Source organism: Trichoplusia ni, chromosome 28, assembly GCF_003590095.1.
Source record: "Trichoplusia ni isolate ovarian cell line Hi5 chromosome 28, tn1, whole genome shotgun sequence".
NCBI classification, from domain to species: Eukaryota; Metazoa; Arthropoda; class Insecta; order Lepidoptera; family Noctuidae; genus Trichoplusia; species Trichoplusia ni.
Window position 1 is genome coordinate 1,808,447 of NC_039505.1, and position 18,259 is coordinate 1,826,705.

Sequence of the window (18,259 nt, forward strand, 5' to 3'; positions counted from 1 at the left end):
TTCACAATCGCAGCTCTGTTGATCCAACTATTTTCTGCGTTACTTAAACCTAACCATTTCACAAACAATTTATTTCCTTTTCTTTTTAAAACTTTTTCTATCAAATAAACGCTTGGGAAATATGTTTTTTGAAGTTCCGGTTCATAAAAAGTTCCTAAAATAGCTTGTTTTCGTTGATCTTCTATGTGATACGTTGTGGGTGTGGTATTGTTAACTTTTTTTATGGTAAATATTTCAGTTGACCAATTAGGAGTATATCCCTTTTTAAAAACATGCTTGTATTTACTAATGCGAACACTGTCACCAACTTTGAACTTTGGTACGCAACGAAAAGATATGTGCTTATGTGTTCTTTTTATATTTTCTTTTACGTTTAACTCATTGCATTTATTTACTTCAACAGGTTTGCATTTAATAGTACGGTGCTTTGTGTTGTTATACATTTTCAACGTATCTTGTAACACCGTTACATACCACTTGTAGTTTCCGTTCATACTAAAACACTTATACAATTTATTTTTAATAGTTTTTATCAAACGCTCTACAATTGAAGCTTTCTTTGTAGAAAAGGTCGAGTAATGGTTAATATTAAACCTTTTCATGAGCATTTGGAATGATGTATTATAAAACTCTGTTCCTGAATCTGTTTGTAAATTAACTGGTTTGCGTTGACTTTTATTGAGTATGTTCTCAAATGCAGTAGAAACATCAATTTTATTTTTCGATTTGAGCGGTTCTGCCCAGGCGTATTTTGAGAAACAATCAATTACCAATAATATGTAATTGTAACCTTTGTTGTATTTTCTTAAATTTTGCATGTCCATTAAATCGGCTTGCCACAAATCATCAATCCCTTTTAAAATGACAGATCGTCGATTAAAATTTTTTCTCGCTGCTTTATGGATTTCATTTACAATTTCTTGTTTGGACATTATGATGACTTTTTAGGTGCTAATAAGTTATCTACAGCTGTTTTTGTGTAAAACTTATCTTCTAAATGAATGGAAACTTCATATATCTTCGCTTTTAAAGTATTTTGTACATCGTCCATAATTCGAGCTTGCATTAACAGCATGGCTTTATGTAAATCTTTTGTTATTTTTGTTATGAATTGATCGACATAGACCTTATTTACAGCGTCATCTGGCTCTACAGGAGTTCTGACACCTCTTAACGTTGCAGCTTTCAAATCAAATTCACCATTTTCTGTTTTTGTCAATGAATTATCATTACTCTCGAATAATTCTGTCAATCGCATTCTTTTATGAATATAATGACCAAATTTGTCTATATTCATTTTAAATGTAGTAGTATTAGTATGCTTTTTATTGAAGGGTTAACAGTAAAATGAAACTTATATAGACGATGGATGATATTTATTAACTGATAACCTTACTTTCACGTAATTCTTCAATGATGGAGATTATTTCATTGTCCAGCCCAGTGTTGCCAGCGTCTCGTGAAGCAATCAAAAGTTTTAATCTATCCACTAGTTCGTTTGGATTGTCCCAATAAACATAGTCTACGTTTTTTCTCCACACTTTTGTCAAGGGTAGTCCATTTCCCTTTGGTTGATTATAGATCTGATTTGTACTTTGTAATTTGAAAAGAGGTTTAATAATTTGCAAATATTTTTGTCCTTTGCTACTTTTGATGGGTTTGTTTGGTTCAAAATCTCGACGATGTGCATTTGTATCGAGCAGCATGGACTTGTAATGTTGCATATCATTATCTGTCACTATACTCAAGTCTACATCTTTTTTTAGCAGCAACTGTTTCAAACCGGGTGTATTACGATATTTGCGACCCGCGACTGTAACAAAATCGTCACCAATCGTAATGCTAGCTGAACCTAACATAAGTTTTCCACGCTCTATCCGAACACCGAATGGTACATCATGTAGTGCTTCAGGAGATAGGGACCAAGATGATGTATCGCATTCTTCGTTCTTATCACCCATGGATTGAAATGAAGATTCACTGTCGATTTCATTTTCATCACTGCTTTCTTCGTACTTTCTGCTACTAGAGGCTTCATTGTTTAATGTATGACTGTTTTCCAGGATTTTTCCATTTTCATTAGAAGTAGTTTCATTACTGGTGTTGCTTAGTAAATTAAGTGATTCGGTTATAGGTTTAAAAACCGTTTCTAATGCTTGCTTATTGCCAATCTCAAGCTCTCTCATGGCGCGTACTTTTTTCTTTACAGCCGCTGAAGCATCTACTATTTGTCTTTTCAATGATTTTTCCATCGTTGATAAATGTATAGTTATCTCATAAGAGTTGTTAAGCGAGTAATAAGGTAACAATGTCAGGAGTCTTAAATATATATCATTTTCTTATTCAAAGACGACAAATGTGTCAAACTTATTTCTATAACATCCATTATTTTTAGGGCAATCTTTATTTATTACCAGAAAGTTGTAAGGTTCACTCCAAATTTTAGAACACATTTCACGAAACTGAGCCCAAGTCATATCTGTATTAACGTGTTCTTCATATATGTGCTTCAGATTAATATCATCCTGCTTAAATAGTACGATAAGGTTAGCGTTGTCTCTTACTAACTGTTTTGGCACTTTACTATACGTTTGATTGAGATAAAAACAATCGATATTTTTGTGTCGACCCATTGCAAAGTAATCTCGCATGTTACTTTGATTTTCACATGCAACGTCATCAAATATTATGACAGAGTTCGGTTTGGCATCCTGAACACTTAAAACGTCTTCATTTCCATGATATTTCTGAAATGAAATACCTGGAACTCGTTGTAAAACACTTTCCAGAAATCTATACTTAAGTTGGTGCAAAGTTTTTGAATAAACGTAAACATTTTGAAATTTTAAACCATTTTCATGGATAAGAAGACCAATGAGCAAATTTGTTTTTCCACAATTTGACGGACCACAAATTATACAACGTACTATGTTAGGTAATAATTCACTATGACGAGCATGAGTCTTGGGAATATCATCACAGATAGTGTTTACATTCAATGATTGGGGTTGTTTAATAAACTTCATGTCTAAGAATGGTAAAATACGTTCATAGCCTTCACTTATAAACTTTTTTGATCAATCGAATCACAAATTACACATGGTAAGCCTGTGAGAATACTCGACTAAATGGATCGAGTCGATTATCGGATATTGAACATACTCTACCACTATCGGCTGCGAGGCGCACCCGCCGAGCGACCAGCCACCATTAGGCGTTCTATTCCATGATATGTGTCGCTCATAACCTATTGGGCATTCTGTCCCACGACGCGAATGCGCATGCATGAGCGAAGGAGTGGGACAGAATGCCCAATAATATACTACTTACCTCCTTATTTATTGTTAAACTAGCTTTTGCCCGCGACTTCGTTCGCGTGTAATAGCGACTTTCGGCAGAAAAGATAGCTGTGTCCGCGAATCTGTTAGCGTGTGACTCCTTCTGTTATTAAGTTAATGTATTGGTAATATTGTTTAGATCACATTTACATGAGGCTTAAACTATATTGGAAGTTGTTGCGTCCGGCACGTGAACATAAAGATTTCTAGAACTGCTAACCCGGGAAAGAGCAACGTATAACTGACCATGCGAGAAACAACTGACACCGAGATCTACTCCGGCAACACGAAAAGTCTGCCCTTGAGCTTTATTAGTTGTCATTGCATATTGCATAACACACCGATACCGGGAATTGCGTTGTTTTAAATTGGAACGGAAAATTATTTGGTATAATGGGTATTCTGGGGATAAAGACGGTTTCTCCTGCACCGCGACCTGTTACAATTTGAGCGTCGATTATATTTTGTTGCAACTGGGTTACTTTCAGTCGAGTACCATTGCAAAGTTGTGGTGGTCTTAAATTTCGGAGTAGAATAATCGGAATGCCAATTTTTAAACAAATTTCATGAGAAGGAAGTTCGGGCATATTTAAAGAATTTAAGAATTCTATCGGGTAGGTAATTAGTGGCTTTTTGTTCATCGACCATTCTATTTATTGATCTATAAACTTTGCTTTCCCCCTGTAGATTTGACAGTATTTTGTTATTAATCTCAAATGCCTGATCATTGCGAGGAGTTAAAATGGATCTTTCGCTGAGCCAAGTATTGTCCCTATTTAATATATTTGTCACCGTAAACCGACGATATCAGTACCCCTAGCACGAACATTTGTAAGTTTCGTATCGTTAACGTATCGAGTTGACGATACGATAACGGAATACAACTAAAGTAGGAAGCACGAAGCACTATCGTAATCGTATCGAGACCTCGATACGATTTCGATAGTGACGTCATACTAACGTAAGTAAGGAGGGACAACATTGAACGAAGGATCGTAAAATTGATTGAACGTTTCGTTCAAAAACTATAACGTATTTTGTTCGTAGTGATTTCACTGCCTTTAAAACTTTAAAAACATTTAAATATTAATGCTTTACAACGAACCAGTAATAAAAGTTAATATTAATTTAAAATAAATGGTGTATTTAATTAATATAATACTGAAACTTTGTTTATTTTGAAACTGTGTTCCTAAACGAACGACATGACATTTTGTGCCGCGAAGCTCATTCAAGGACAACTTTGTTTTGAAGTGAAGTGAAGAACTCGTATTACTTTACATCTAAAAGTGTTAACGGGGTTTACAATCGCAGTTACAAAACCACTGAAGTTTAGAAAATGAGAACCAGCCACCCACAATACACAATTATGGTGGAATTCATGGAAAAGTAAGTAAATTTCATTTAATATGTTATTGTAAACATACCAGTTGATAAATGATATTTTAATGGAAAATTTAAATATACATATTATTATGAATCAAAAGGTAGTGTATTTATACAATTGGGTCATAAAAAATGGTAAGCTAAATTGATAGTTCTTTAACAAATTTGAATCAAATTGAAATAAACTTCCATGGGGTATGTATTTAATTTATGATATTTATGTAGGTCTAAAATTAAGTGTATACCAGATAGAATGGGAGACAGTCGTTTAATTATAAAATTATTTAAATTATTATAGGCATGGAGACTTGTCTAAACCCAGCGGAGGCCCTCGTGGTAGACACTATGTACAGCTAAAATGGAAGGAGCTTTCGGATATGCTCAATAGTGATGGCACAGGCGACTCTAGAACAGAGGAAAAGTGGCGAAAGGTATGTCTCAAATCTTTATCCATGGTTATAGTTTCATCTCACAAGTAGAAATTCATTGCATGCATTTTATGTTGGCGTTGGGCATCCTTCTCTATTATTGGTGTGGTGTTTTTTATTCATATTAAGGTTTGGAGTGATTTCAAAAACAACGTGAAACGAAAGTGGGCCAAAATAAATAGGTCAGCTCATGGTACAGGTGGTGGGCCTGCGCTTCAATTAACATTAACCGACTTAGAAACCAGGGTTATGAATATAATTGGGGTGCAGGCTGCTACTGGAATGCCCATACAAGAAGCTGGCTTCATACAGGTGTGATTAAGAATTTTTCTTTGTAACATTTAAAATGAGTTTAGTTTCAATTTTTGATGCACATAATTATACAGTCACAAGCAAAGATAATTATGTTTATTTAAATCGTTACTAAAATTATAGTTTTTACCTCAGACTGATATAAGTCAAGTGTTCAACTTTTGGATTGTGTACTCATCATATTGCTCATGACTGGACATATAGTATATTTTCATAGAAATACAATAAGCTTGGTAACCATTGAAGAATTATGTGAATATGATATTCATAAACGTGACTGAATGTGGTCAAAAGTTTTCTCTATGAGAAGGACCTACCTCTTTATAAATCCCCAGAATAACAAAAAAGGGTCACCACTTAAGCTCTTTTTTGTTAGTATAGTTACACTTAAAATTCTTTTGCAGTGGTGTATGACTTAATCTCATGCTTTTGTTTTTGCCACATTATTTATTTGAATTATGATGCTTGTTAGTCTCTCGAAGTTTGATGTTATCTGCATTATTGATTATCCTCAAGAGCAGACTTTTGATAAAAAAATAAACATAAGTAGTAGTTAGCACTGCTTTGAAACATATGATGTGTGTTCCCTAATGTATTTTTTTATGAAAATTAGGTTGATGTTGAGGAGGAAGAGAGCTTGTCAGGTACTCATCTACAAGAAACAAACACAAAAACAATAAGTGAAGTTATTGTTGATGACATACCTATAAAACTAACACCCGTTGCTGACGGTTGGTATATTTTTAATTTAAATACTTTAGATTACCTTTTGAGTTTGAAAAAACTAGTACTAAATGAATTATAATTCAATCATTAAAACTAAAAACTAACACATTAAGTCGAGATAACTACCTAAATGCCCATCATTTTGCCAGATACTTGGAATACTCCGGGAACAAGTAGCCAACGCTCAATCGCTCCACCTCCACCTCCCGCGCATCCACTACCACCTTCAATAGCTTCAATGGACACACATTGGAAGCCGCCGAAGAAAAAGAAGAAAGCCGACGATGAAATTTTAAAAGTATTTAAGGAGTGTGAGGGGTCCGCAAGGCAGTATGAAAGAGAGCGTGATCGAGTTGCGGAAGAATATAGAAAGAGAGAGGATTAGACAGCGTGATGTAGAGCTGCAGTTGCAAGCTAAATGGCTGGATTTTTTTAAAGAAGCTTTGAAGGTATTGGATGCATATTTGGCGAATAAAAGTGAATAAAATCGGACATTATTTGTTTCGCCAAATATGCAACTAATAGTAAGTTATTTGGTTAGGCTTATTGTTTTGTTTGTTTATTGTTATTAAGTTTTATTTGTGTATGTAGATAAAGATTAGCTTAATAAATAACTTAGACAATATATTATTTTAAGATCTTTTAATTATATTTCATAGAGAAATACTTTTTATTAAATAGTGGAATAGTATCTGGAAATTTTAATTTATCACAAAAGAAAAACCATTTCTTCATTCAAAAACCATTTACTAAAACTTGGCTGCAAAACAGCTCTTTATGACCGTCAAAAATTCAAATTAAAATAACAGCACATGTACAGTCTCTTAGCGACAACACCGTTCTATAAAATACAATATAGAGCTTAAAAGTAACAACACGAAAATACAAAAAAAAACAATTAGCTAAGACCTAACACTCTGTGCAATGAGTTTAAAATTACAAATAAAGAAAAAAAAATACAGACAGAGTTCTCATACAATTATTCTCTTATGAAACATGGTAACACAAAACCTAGAAAAAAAATGGAAAATTAAATTAATTATTAACAATGTGTAGTCTATTGATTCTATCCACTAATATTTGTCTTAGTGTTCTACCGCGAATCAAATCATCTCTAGAACCATGATCGCGAAGAGGTTCTTCTGAAGAAACTGCTGATATTCCTAATTCTAAAGAATCTATGACATCTTCTTCAGGATCGGGCACCATAAAATCTATCGCTAAGTTGTGTAGAACGCTACATGCCATAATTATAGTTGCACATCTTTCGGGGGTGTAGTGTAATGTTCGGTCCTTACAAAGGCATCTCCACCTATTTTTAAGTCTACCAAATGTATTTTCTATTACAACTCTGGCTTTCCCATGGATGGTATTATATTTTGCCTCTGGCGTACCTTCAGCAGCATCTGGGATTGGTGTCATCATCCAAGGCCTCTGTGGATATCCAGAATCACCTGGATTTTTTTTTATTTAAAGAATAAGTTATTAAAAAAAAATCTGTAAATTTTAATTACTGGAACTTGCCTGCTGCCCTAAGTATTTTGCAACATATCTTTTTCTAATTGGTTAATACAGTTTTACCTACCTAAAAACCAAACTTGTTCATTATTTTTATTTATGTCCTGGATATATCTATTGGCTTGACTATTTTCCCAAATAAATGCGTCGTGGGTAGCACCTCCATATTTTGCATTAACACTAATAATTCGGCATTCACTGTCACATATCTGAAATGTAAAAATGTGGATGAAGATGCAACTGTACAACATAATTATTGTAATTAATTAATTGTTAGGCCATCGGTGCTGAGTGAGGTATATTAAAATTTAATATCTCACCATTTGCACATTCAGTGAGTAGAAATGCTTTCTGCAATAAAATAAATGCTCAATGTCTCTTTTTGGAGTGAATATATGAAAATGAGACCCATCTATGCATCATATTACTCCAGGGATGCCAAATTTTGTATAAAATCTGTAAATAAAGGATTTTTTGTAATTTAATCTATTATTTAATTTCGCTATTCAATACAGTCCACTCAATTTGTGCAAACTTAGTTATTATAATTTGATTACTACTTACTTGTTTTTTATAATATTACGCTGCTCTAGCGTCGCAGGAAATTTTATAAAGTAATTTAATATTGAGGGGGTTACAAGGGCGTCAGTAACCTGTCTCACATATTTACTAACTGTGGTTTGCCCTAAACATTTAGCCATTCCTACTATTCTTTGGTAGGAGCCTGTAGCATAAAATGATAAAGCACACAGTACCTAGAAATACAAATAATAAATGAATATGCGTTTAAAAAATATTATATCCATTAAATATGTAGAGCGCCCATAAAAATGTACCTATTGGTTAAAATTTTGGGTAAATTCAAGTATTTACTACACTTACTTTATGTTCCAGGCTGATCCTTTTACTTGGTCTTAGACTAGATTTGACCCTTAATTCGCGACATAAATGCAAAAATGCTTCCTTACTGAGACGAAATCTATTTCTAAATTCTGTATCGCTTAGATATTGCACGTTAATATTGGCTATATTTTTTCTGAGGAGAGCTCTCCTCGAGATTTCTCTGAAATTACAATAGTACATTAATAAACCAACTTATTTTCTATTTATCTACATAAAGTATTGTAGTAGATGACTCACCTAGTTTCTCTTCGTACATTTCCACTTTCAACAATCAATCGCGCCGCAAGATAATGGTACAACGTGCTACGTCGATGGGTGCTTCTTGTTAATCTAAGCATTTTTCAGCAAAATTCGGTCACACAATCACTTAATTACTATTTAAATCTTCCAAGAAACTCTGACGAAAGTTTTGTCACTGTCAAATTTAAAGTGAATAAACTTTCGTAAAACTCGCAAGCCAGCCTTCGACAATCACGATACGATACGTCAATTTATACCTTCGTGCTTCCTATCTCCATACAAACGACTCAAGGTTACGATAGTTACGTTACGAATACGATACGAAACTTACTTGACTTATGGTTTGTGCTCACAAATTTAGTTCATATTACGCACACTAGAGGCGCTGTTTATGTTTCCATACAAAACGCTCACGTTAACGATACGAATACTTTTTCGCAAGATGTTCGTGCTAGGGGTACAGATGTGTGATGATTGAGATTGAACTATACAACATAATTCAGGCGTCAAAATAAGTTTTCCTTGGTGTAGTTGTGGATAGGTACCTTCACCAATCTTTAATAATGTATTAGAAAATTGACTATTATCTGGATTATCTCCAGTTCTCACTCGCATGTTTATAGTTAAATGCATCGATTGTATATCACGCCACAAATGAGAGCTTTTCAGGCAAGCCCTAACCTCATCAGCTCGGGTTCCCCGTAGTATTACCGGTAAGGTTTGTCGGAAATCACCACAAAATAAAACCGTGATACCGCCCATTGGTCGATCATTTTGACTTATATCCCTTAAAGTTCTGTCTACCGCTTCTACTCCTTTTCGATGGGCCATCGTACACTCATCCCTTATCATTAAATTACACTCGCGTAATACCTTAGCTTTGTCGCTATTGCTTGAAATACTACAGGTTGGACTTTCCGTGCGATCTAAATCAATTGGTATTTTAATCATAGTGTGAGCAGTTTTACCTCCTGGTAGCAAAGTTGTAGCTATCCCTAATGAAGCCACGGCAAGAGCAATTTTACCCTGGTTTCGAACGGAAGCTAATATTAATTTAGTAACCATAATGTCCCCAAATTATTTTGAACACTCTCGCACACGCGATCATAGACTGAACGTTGTTCTGCAGTCATTATTGGGACACCGCTTTCTAATGTCGTCCGCAGTTCGATTGGGTTGTAACCAATCTCAGCGGAATATTCCCTTTTAGTAACCTCTCCGACTGAGGTTGGTGTTGGCAATTTGGGCAAACCATATTCACATAGTAATTTACCGCCTACTGCTGTTAAGTCATCCTGAAGAGCCAATAAACACTGATTTATAGCAAGATCACGGACATTATCATTAGTTGTGCCTTCATCATTGTGAGATATATTCCTAAGAAAGTCTTCTGCAAGTTTTTCTTTATATTTTTCCCATAATTGTATAGCATCTGACAAATTACAAAATGTTAGTAATGTTACAAATAAATGGCGTAACCGTCGTGGATTATCACTAATACAGGATTCTGCTAAAGCGTCATCCCAATGCTGATCATTTTCAAGCAAAGACGCGCTTTTCAAGCTGCATGATAAGTTGGATAAACAACATCGTCTACTTTTCTCAAATCTATAAATGAGGTTGGTCCTCGCACTGTGTGTGATAATAATCGCAAATAGAAACACTCAGCGTTGTTAGGATGAACGGTATACACTCTACCAAGAACATGTTCTTTGAAAATACCTGACTCGCCACCTACAGGCCTGCCACGGCGTCTCCGATTAAAGACACCTCGTTGCTTATTGTAGGTATAATACGATGGAACTTCCTCTTACAAAAGAGATTTTGCAAAATCATCAGTTTGGCAAAGTCGAAAGAATGCTAATAAAGTTGTTTGTGTAGGGTTCTCTAATCGTTCTGTAACATTTTCGGCGTTGAAATATATACGTTGACCGTCTTCAAGATAAACATCTAGATGAGTCACAGGTGGATATCTTTCGTAAGGTTGAAACTTAAGATCCGCCGCACAGCTTCTGAAGAACTAATATCTATATCTGCCTGACTGAAATCTAGTAATTTCATTATGTTCATTTCTCAACGCAAATGTAGCTTGGTCACTGCCTTTATTAATGTACTTACAAATATATTTTATTGACTCTACACTATTACACATTTCAACATTTATGTGAGTTTGAAATGATCTAGACAACACAGGTGAATACGGAACGACCCACCTATTATCTAAAGTTACCTGTTGTCTAGACACTCGTTTTCCAACAGTAAAACCACCATTGTCTCTTGAACGACGACGATATAATGGGTATCCATCATGTCCTGTTACAGTTTCATCCACTAAGCATTTTGGATATCTTTTAGTGCAACGACCGTCTTGCATGCAAGGAGAATTCCCGTTAAATGCACCACATGGACCATGTACCATATGGGTTTTAACAATGTCGTATAGCACGCGATCTGCAATCGGACTTGAAATTTCAGCACTGATTAAACTGTCTACATCATTAGGTCGAACCTCATCTTTTACCATAGCAGGATATGTGCGTGAGGTAAGCCGCGTTTTTGCCATTCAACACTATACATATAACACAATACTTCTCCAAAAATGTTATCTTTGGTAAGTAGATCTATCATTAATTTTAAATTTAAATGAAAAACTCTTGCGATGATATCATGGCGGTCATGCGGTGCTTGACCCTCAAGAAGCTCCCGAGTGATTTCATCCCATTTAAGATTGGTAGTTACTGTAATAAATAAGTCGGGACGTCCATATTTTCTTAAGTAACAAAAAGCATCTTGAGTACGTTCGTGCATGTACCGTGGACCATCAGTAAAAAAAGAGGGTAAAATAACTAAACGGCCCATATTCACCGTATCATTATCTTGCTGCATGGCGTCGCGAAGGTGTACGTATTCTTCAGCGCGTAGCTGCCTTTGATTAGATCGTAAGTAAACTAACCTTTCGGTTTCAATTTTTGCGTACATGTCAACAATAAACTGATTGAAGAAGCCACGAAAACGTTGAAAGTATACAAATCTATTCCGCCTCACTTGCAAGTGGTAACAATAAAATTGAAGGCATGAAATCTTTTTATTATAATTAGGTGCACCTGTATGCGGATCAGTTTGGTATAATAACCATCTTCCCCTCGACAACATATCAGACGATATTGCAAACTGTCATAAGCCCTGTAGGTTTCGTAAATACGTTGCAAACGATTGTCTCTGGACCGGATAACAATATCACGCCTATCACATTCTTGGTCGACCAATACCACAGCAACTTCATTTGTGGATGGAGCATTATAACGCCTAGGATGTTCCTGAGTTGGACGCCTATCGGCATTTATAACAATTTTATAATTGCTATCATCATATCGAGGAAGAGCTTCTAGTGCCGATTTAAAACTGCATACATATGAATTAACCTGATGCAACATGTCTTGAAGTTGTGAAATTAGTTCAGTATTTAAATTCGGGAAATATTGATTTCTTATATTCGACTGTTCGTTGTAGTCGGATACGAAATATATTCGAAGAAACTTAGGTTGGTCTTCAGGCAAAAGGGATCCTATCAAATGGTAAACATGACCTTGTACCTTAAAAGTAGGCATGAAAGGACCTTGAGATTTGTTGAGCACCAAAGGATGTCATTTGAAACGCACTATTATAAGTACGAATATTGTCTAAGAACTGTTTAGATTGCACATGTTCCCCTAAAAGTAGTGATTTCAATGGTTCCGGTGGGTCTGCGAAAGAAGGCAAATTTATTTTGCCTCCAGAACAACAGAAACACTACAAAAAACACATACTACATTTTGCACATACATATTGCCCATGAAAGAAGATGATCTGTAATCAATTGCGAGGTTATAAGCAAACCCACTTTTATATTTGTCGGACCACGCCACCGAAATTCTAGATTGATCAGCTATGTGTAAATGTAAGTTATTAAGACTATGTCGAAATCTGTTTGAGGTAAGACGGGCCTCTCGCTGTTCGTCCGTTTCAACATACCGAATATTTTCGATTCTTAATCTTTCATTAGACAAACTTATTAATCGATCTTGTCTCAAAGAATTGTAATGTTCGCGTACCGACTCTATTCGTTGTACATGCTCATGTTCATCTTCAAGAGATCGAATAATATTATGGTGCACCCTATCATTTGTCAATTCTCGAGATAAAATATGACGTTCTCGGTCAGCTGTGAGCCGTAGTTCTCGTTGTGAAGGAGTTTCAGCTTCTTGGGATAACACATGTTGTTCTCGGTCAATAGTAAGCCTAAGTACTCGTTGAGAAAAGCTTTGAGACGCACGTGATGTAGCTCGTCTCGCTCTGTCAGCTGCTAATCGCATCTCTCTCTCTGGAGAGCTTGCATTGGCTCGAGAAGTTGAGGCACTAAATCTCATAGAGTGTAATCGATGTGCTCTTTCCTCTGCTGATTCTTGACTTTTAATACAATATAAGTTATTTATTTTATCAGCAACAACTATTAATTCCCTGGCCTCATTATAAATTTTTGCACTTTCATTTTTGGCTACTATTGTACAACTTTTTGTTATCTTAGAAAAACTTAACAAGTTTTGCTTAATGCCTTCAACAAAGTAAACATTTTTTAAATCCACATACTTTTCATTGTAATAATTCTTAAAATAAATTTTGACAGTACCTACTTTAGTTGCTTTTAACAATTTGCCATCTGGCAATTTTACATTGACAGGACTTTTTAAATCTATCGAGTTATAGAAATATGTATCATTATTTATAATATGGTCCGTACACCCACTATCTAAAAGCCAGTTAATTTCACTATTATTTATGTTAACTTCCTGTTCTAAACACCCTACTTGATTAATCTCCGGATAGCACACTTGAGCAGTCCACGACTCCAATGAAAAGTTATTAGAAGACTCACCACTGGAATGCTGCTGACCTTTATATTGTCCTTGTCCTCTTAACTGTCCTTGGCCCCTGAACTGTCCTTGACCTCTGCCTCTGCTATTACCTCTATAAAATCCACCTCGGTTGTAACCTCTTTGTAGACCTCGTTGACCATGACTATGTTGGAATCTTCCTTGGGAGCTCTGTTGTCCTTGACGATATTTCTGACCGTGCCAGCAGTCCTTCTTAAGATGACCATTCTTTCCACATGTAAAACATTGGACTAGGGTTTTCGTTGCAAATGTACTCACATTATTTTTCTTGTCCGAGTCGCTTGTAGCCATGTTTTCTCTTTTATTTTAGAACGTACATAATCAACTGTTCTTTGTTCTTCTGGAATCACATCAAGGAAATCTCCTATATAACTATAGCTCGGTGGTAGAGCTCTGAGCAAATATCTTAACTTCTCGGGTTCATTTATTTTTCCTCCAGCTGCTTTGAACTCGTTTATTGTTTTCTCAAATTCAACAAAAAAATCTTCGATTGTTGTGTAATTGTTTAGTTTAATCTCTTCAATTTTTCCTCGACATATTATTTGCATGGCTGTGGATTGTGTTAAATACATTTTATCTAACTTATCGAGCATTTCGTATGCTGTTTTGCATTCAGTGACATATTCTAGTTGTTTGTCTGTTATTGTGCTCATTATTATAGTTCTTGCTTTTAAATCCTTCTTTTTCCAATCGGCGTCTGGTTTTTTTATATCGACAATGGCGGGCTCGTTGCATTCTTTGTATTCCAACAAAGTTAATAACCTCAATTTCCAGCTTGAATAGTTAGCTCCATCAAAAATAGGTATCATTACGTCTTCAATCTTTGCTTGTTGAGCCATTTTTATGAAAATAACTTAATAACGTGGTGTAAATTTGCGTATTTACACGGATTACACCAAACACGTTTTTTCGAGCGTATCACTTTTACCTCCGGACAGTTTTATATTAATCACACTGAGTTTTATTTCTCAACCACGCTCTGCTACCATGTTTTAATTTAACATGATGAAATGAAAATATATTTATCTGTCCTTTTACTTATTTATTTTATAATTTTTATGCACACACAACACACTAGCCGGCAGACATGACATATAGGAGAGAGAGAGAGGTTTCTAGCGGAACAACAGTAGATGGCGCTACGCGTTTCATACTACGCAGAAATTAAGTTATAAATTTATCTTATTACAACAGTTACGGATGGATGAAACCTTGTTTAGGATAGTGGTTCCAAGAAAATAATTGACATTCAACGCATGTTTTTTCTTAGTAAACGTTATGCTATAGCATTTAAAGATGTTAAGGTGAAGCTTATTAACAGAGCAGTATTCCGAAAAACAGTCAAGATCCTTCTGAAATTCTAAACAGTCGCCTAGTCGGTTTGAACAGTAATATTTTTATAAATTTTTAAATCATCCGCGTAAAATAGGATCTTTGAACTCTTAAAGCAATCTTTGATGTCGTTGATAAATAAGATAAATATTTATTTATTTAAATAAATATATAAAATAAATTTCAAGAAGTATGGAAGGCCAAAATACAGTGGGATGAACCCATACCAACAAAAATAAGGAATGAGTGGGAGAAAATAAAAAATGATATAATCGTCATTAATACAATTGAAATACCGCGGTGGTTGCAAACAAGGCAACACGACACCATTGAACTACACGGGTTCAGTGACGCAAGTACGAAAGCCTATGCTTGCGTCATTTACTGTAAAATGAAAAGAGATCAGTACCCTTACCATGAGTTTTTAGTGACGGAGCTCGCTAGCGTCTGCGTAAAAAATATCTATGACAAAATGTATAGCGCCCCTAGCGGTCACTTGAAAAATTAAAATCGGTAGTATGAGTTAACAAATAAAACCTATCGAAATATTCGAAACGTATTCGATAGCGAGTAGCGAGCGCGTAACGTTTTGCGGTGGTTTCTCTAAGAAAATGCTACCATGAGTCGCAAATTTGACAGATGGTATCGACAAATACTTTTACGATTGTAGTTAAGTAACCCACTTGCTAAACAAGGTGTAAAACGGTATTCGGTTTATAGTAATTGTCTAGTTTTGAGTATTTTTTGTGAGAATCATATCGGCAATAAAGTATTTAAAACCAGGTAGCACTAGTTAAAAGACAATTTACATTATAATATAATATAATAATATAATATTGGACAACATTCACACAACGCCATCTAGTCTCAAACTAAGCAGAGCTTGTATTATGAGTACTAGACAACTGATAAACATACTTATATATTTCTAAATACATACATAATATAGATAAATTACACCCAGACACAGAACAAATGATCGTGCTCATCACACAAACATTTGTCCTGGGTGGGAATCGAACCCACGACCTCCGGTATAGCAGTCAGGGTCACTAACCACTAGACCAACAGGCCCGCCAAGAATACACGCCGTCGCTTTTTTAACACGCTTTTATTAGCTTCACTTGTAAGTATGTAACAAAATCTTGGAATCTTAATTTGACCCACTTTCCGGTCTTCGATTAAGATGAAATTTTGCACACGCTCTGTGTTCTGATGACAATGCATGACTAGCTAAGAAAAGTCATTACAAATCCAATATGGCGGGCGTCCAAGATGGCGGACAGGCTATTTGAAATGCACCTCCATGATATGGGTATCAAATGAAAGGGTTTGCTGTCAGGAATACGAAAAAATAGTCAGGTGACTCAAATCCAATATGGCGGGACCCCGTACTTTTGCATCCGGGCAAGCTTACGTTGCTCTGAGTTGCGTCAAGTCCTTAGATGGCCTCCAAATAGAGGAATTGGACTGTTCAAAGCTTACGGGAAAAACCCCTTGCAACACTGACGCATTGGCGGAAATGGAAAGAATGCGTGCTAACGCCGTATTGAATTTGGATGAGTAAAACTTTGAATTTTGTTAAGTTTGTTAATAATAAATATCTTTAAATACCTACCAATATTTTAAATTAGTAAGTAGTACATTAAGTTTGAATAATAAGAAGACTAAAAAGTATAAAATAAAAATAATTTCTAAAAAACTAAAAAACACGCTTTTATTACGCACTAAAATTTAATATAGTTCAAATAAACTAAAAAACACGCTTTAATGGCGAAAGAAACTAAAAAGTGGTAAATAATTTCTAATTTAGAAATAAATCAATAAACAATAAATGGTATTATTGCGAAAAAATCGTAGGGGGTTCCATATATCAGTTCTTGAAAAGCGCCCCACGCATTTTTTACAATAATATTAATTTAAAAATGAATTAACAAACAATCAATGGTATTTTTGTATATATTTATTGTTTATTGATTTATTTCTAAATTAGAAATTATTTACCACTTTTTAGTTTCTTTCATCATTAAAGCGTCTTTTTTTAGTTTTTTTTTAACTATTATTTTTTACAATGAAACATACCCACATAAATTCATTATTCAGGAAACGCTGGAAATAAGTCAGCGTTTACAAACTATTGGTTGGGGTGGGGACTCCAACCAATAGTTCATTAAGTAATATTATATTATAATATAATATACTAAATACTTTATGCTCTATGAAGTTTAAAATTATTAGGATTATTCAAACACTAGCTGTAGCCCGCGACTCCGTCCGCGTGGACTTCAGTTTATAGCGTTCGGTGGTCCCCGTTTCCATCAGGCTATCTGTCAAATTTCAATACAATCAGTTCAGTACATACTAAGTCCATGCTTCAGTAGGATTGGCGTGAAAGCGAGACAGACAGACAGAGAAATTTTCGCATTTATAATATTAGTTTCAATAGATGCACAGTTTATCGGTATATGAAACAACTCAACAAAACTATCGCGATCAACCGCAAGACATAGGTACTCCCCAAAGTTGCGCCACATAACCATTCCTAGGTACCCACGACAACGCTTTCAATTTATTAATGAAAAATTACTAAAACCCAAAAGAGTAAGAAGAAAAGTGTCTATCTATTTGTGATATCAAAAGAGTTCGTATATCTACATCAACCGCATAATTAAAAAAGAAAAACACTTTGCGAAACTTTAACGGCAAAGATGGCGCCTTGAGCGGCTTGTTTGTTGCCATCGGAATTTAACGAAATTCTCCATAATCCGAATTTTGCGGATATATGTTGTCGACTCCAAATCAATATTTTTTGTTTTGTTATTCATGTAAGGTTTCGATCGAGTTTACTGTAGCCCTGCACGAAATTATTAATGTAGATTTGAAGCTTTTTCGGGAATATATATCTTACTCTGTCTTTTAAGCAATGTTAGAAAGAAACAACTACATTAAGCATGCAGTTAGGCACGTTCGACAACATGACAAGTATGACAACACGAATTCTACAATAATAATCGAGCTCTCGATAGCGAGCGCGTCAAGGTTTTTAAACTCATGGTATGAGTCCGATTGAAAACTATTCGATCCGCGTTTATACGCTATCGACTGTAGTAACGTCATTGACGTTTTCGATGGCAACTCATGGTAG

General features: G+C 35.1%; 3 protein-coding genes across 3 annotated transcripts; 1 reads left to right on the forward strand and 2 right to left on the reverse strand.

Annotated features, from left to right (window-relative positions):
- Positions 1 to 4,454: 4,454 nt before the first annotated feature.
- LOC113506098 lies at positions 4,455 to 6,715 on the forward strand. The gene is made up of 4 exons (XM_026888956.1): positions 4,455 to 4,727; positions 5,023 to 5,155; positions 6,078 to 6,195; positions 6,340 to 6,715. The coding sequence occupies exons 1-4, from the start codon at positions 4,678 to 4,680 to the stop codon at positions 6,573 to 6,575; spliced, it is 537 nt and encodes a 178-aa protein (XP_026744757.1). The 5' UTR covers positions 4,455 to 4,677; the 3' UTR covers positions 6,576 to 6,715.
- A 217-nt stretch (positions 6,716 to 6,932) lies between these two features.
- On the reverse strand, positions 6,933 to 8,112 carry LOC113506109 (putative nuclease HARBI1). Its single transcript, XM_026888961.1, has 3 exons — positions 8,029 to 8,112; positions 7,776 to 7,917; positions 6,933 to 7,644 (listed from the first exon to the last, which is right to left on the reverse strand). Exons 1-3 carry the CDS (start codon positions 8,029 to 8,031, stop codon positions 7,226 to 7,228), a joined length of 564 nt encoding a protein of 187 aa, XP_026744762.1. The 5' UTR covers positions 8,032 to 8,112; the 3' UTR covers positions 6,933 to 7,225.
- On the reverse strand, positions 8,099 to 9,322 carry LOC113506108 (putative nuclease HARBI1). The gene is made up of 4 exons (XM_026888960.1): positions 8,849 to 9,322; positions 8,591 to 8,771; positions 8,273 to 8,463; positions 8,099 to 8,164 (listed from the first exon to the last, which is right to left on the reverse strand). Exons 1-4 carry the CDS (start codon positions 8,947 to 8,949, stop codon positions 8,128 to 8,130), a joined length of 510 nt encoding a protein of 169 aa, XP_026744761.1. The 5' UTR covers positions 8,950 to 9,322; the 3' UTR covers positions 8,099 to 8,127.
- Positions 9,323 to 18,259: the final 8,937 nt, after the last annotated feature.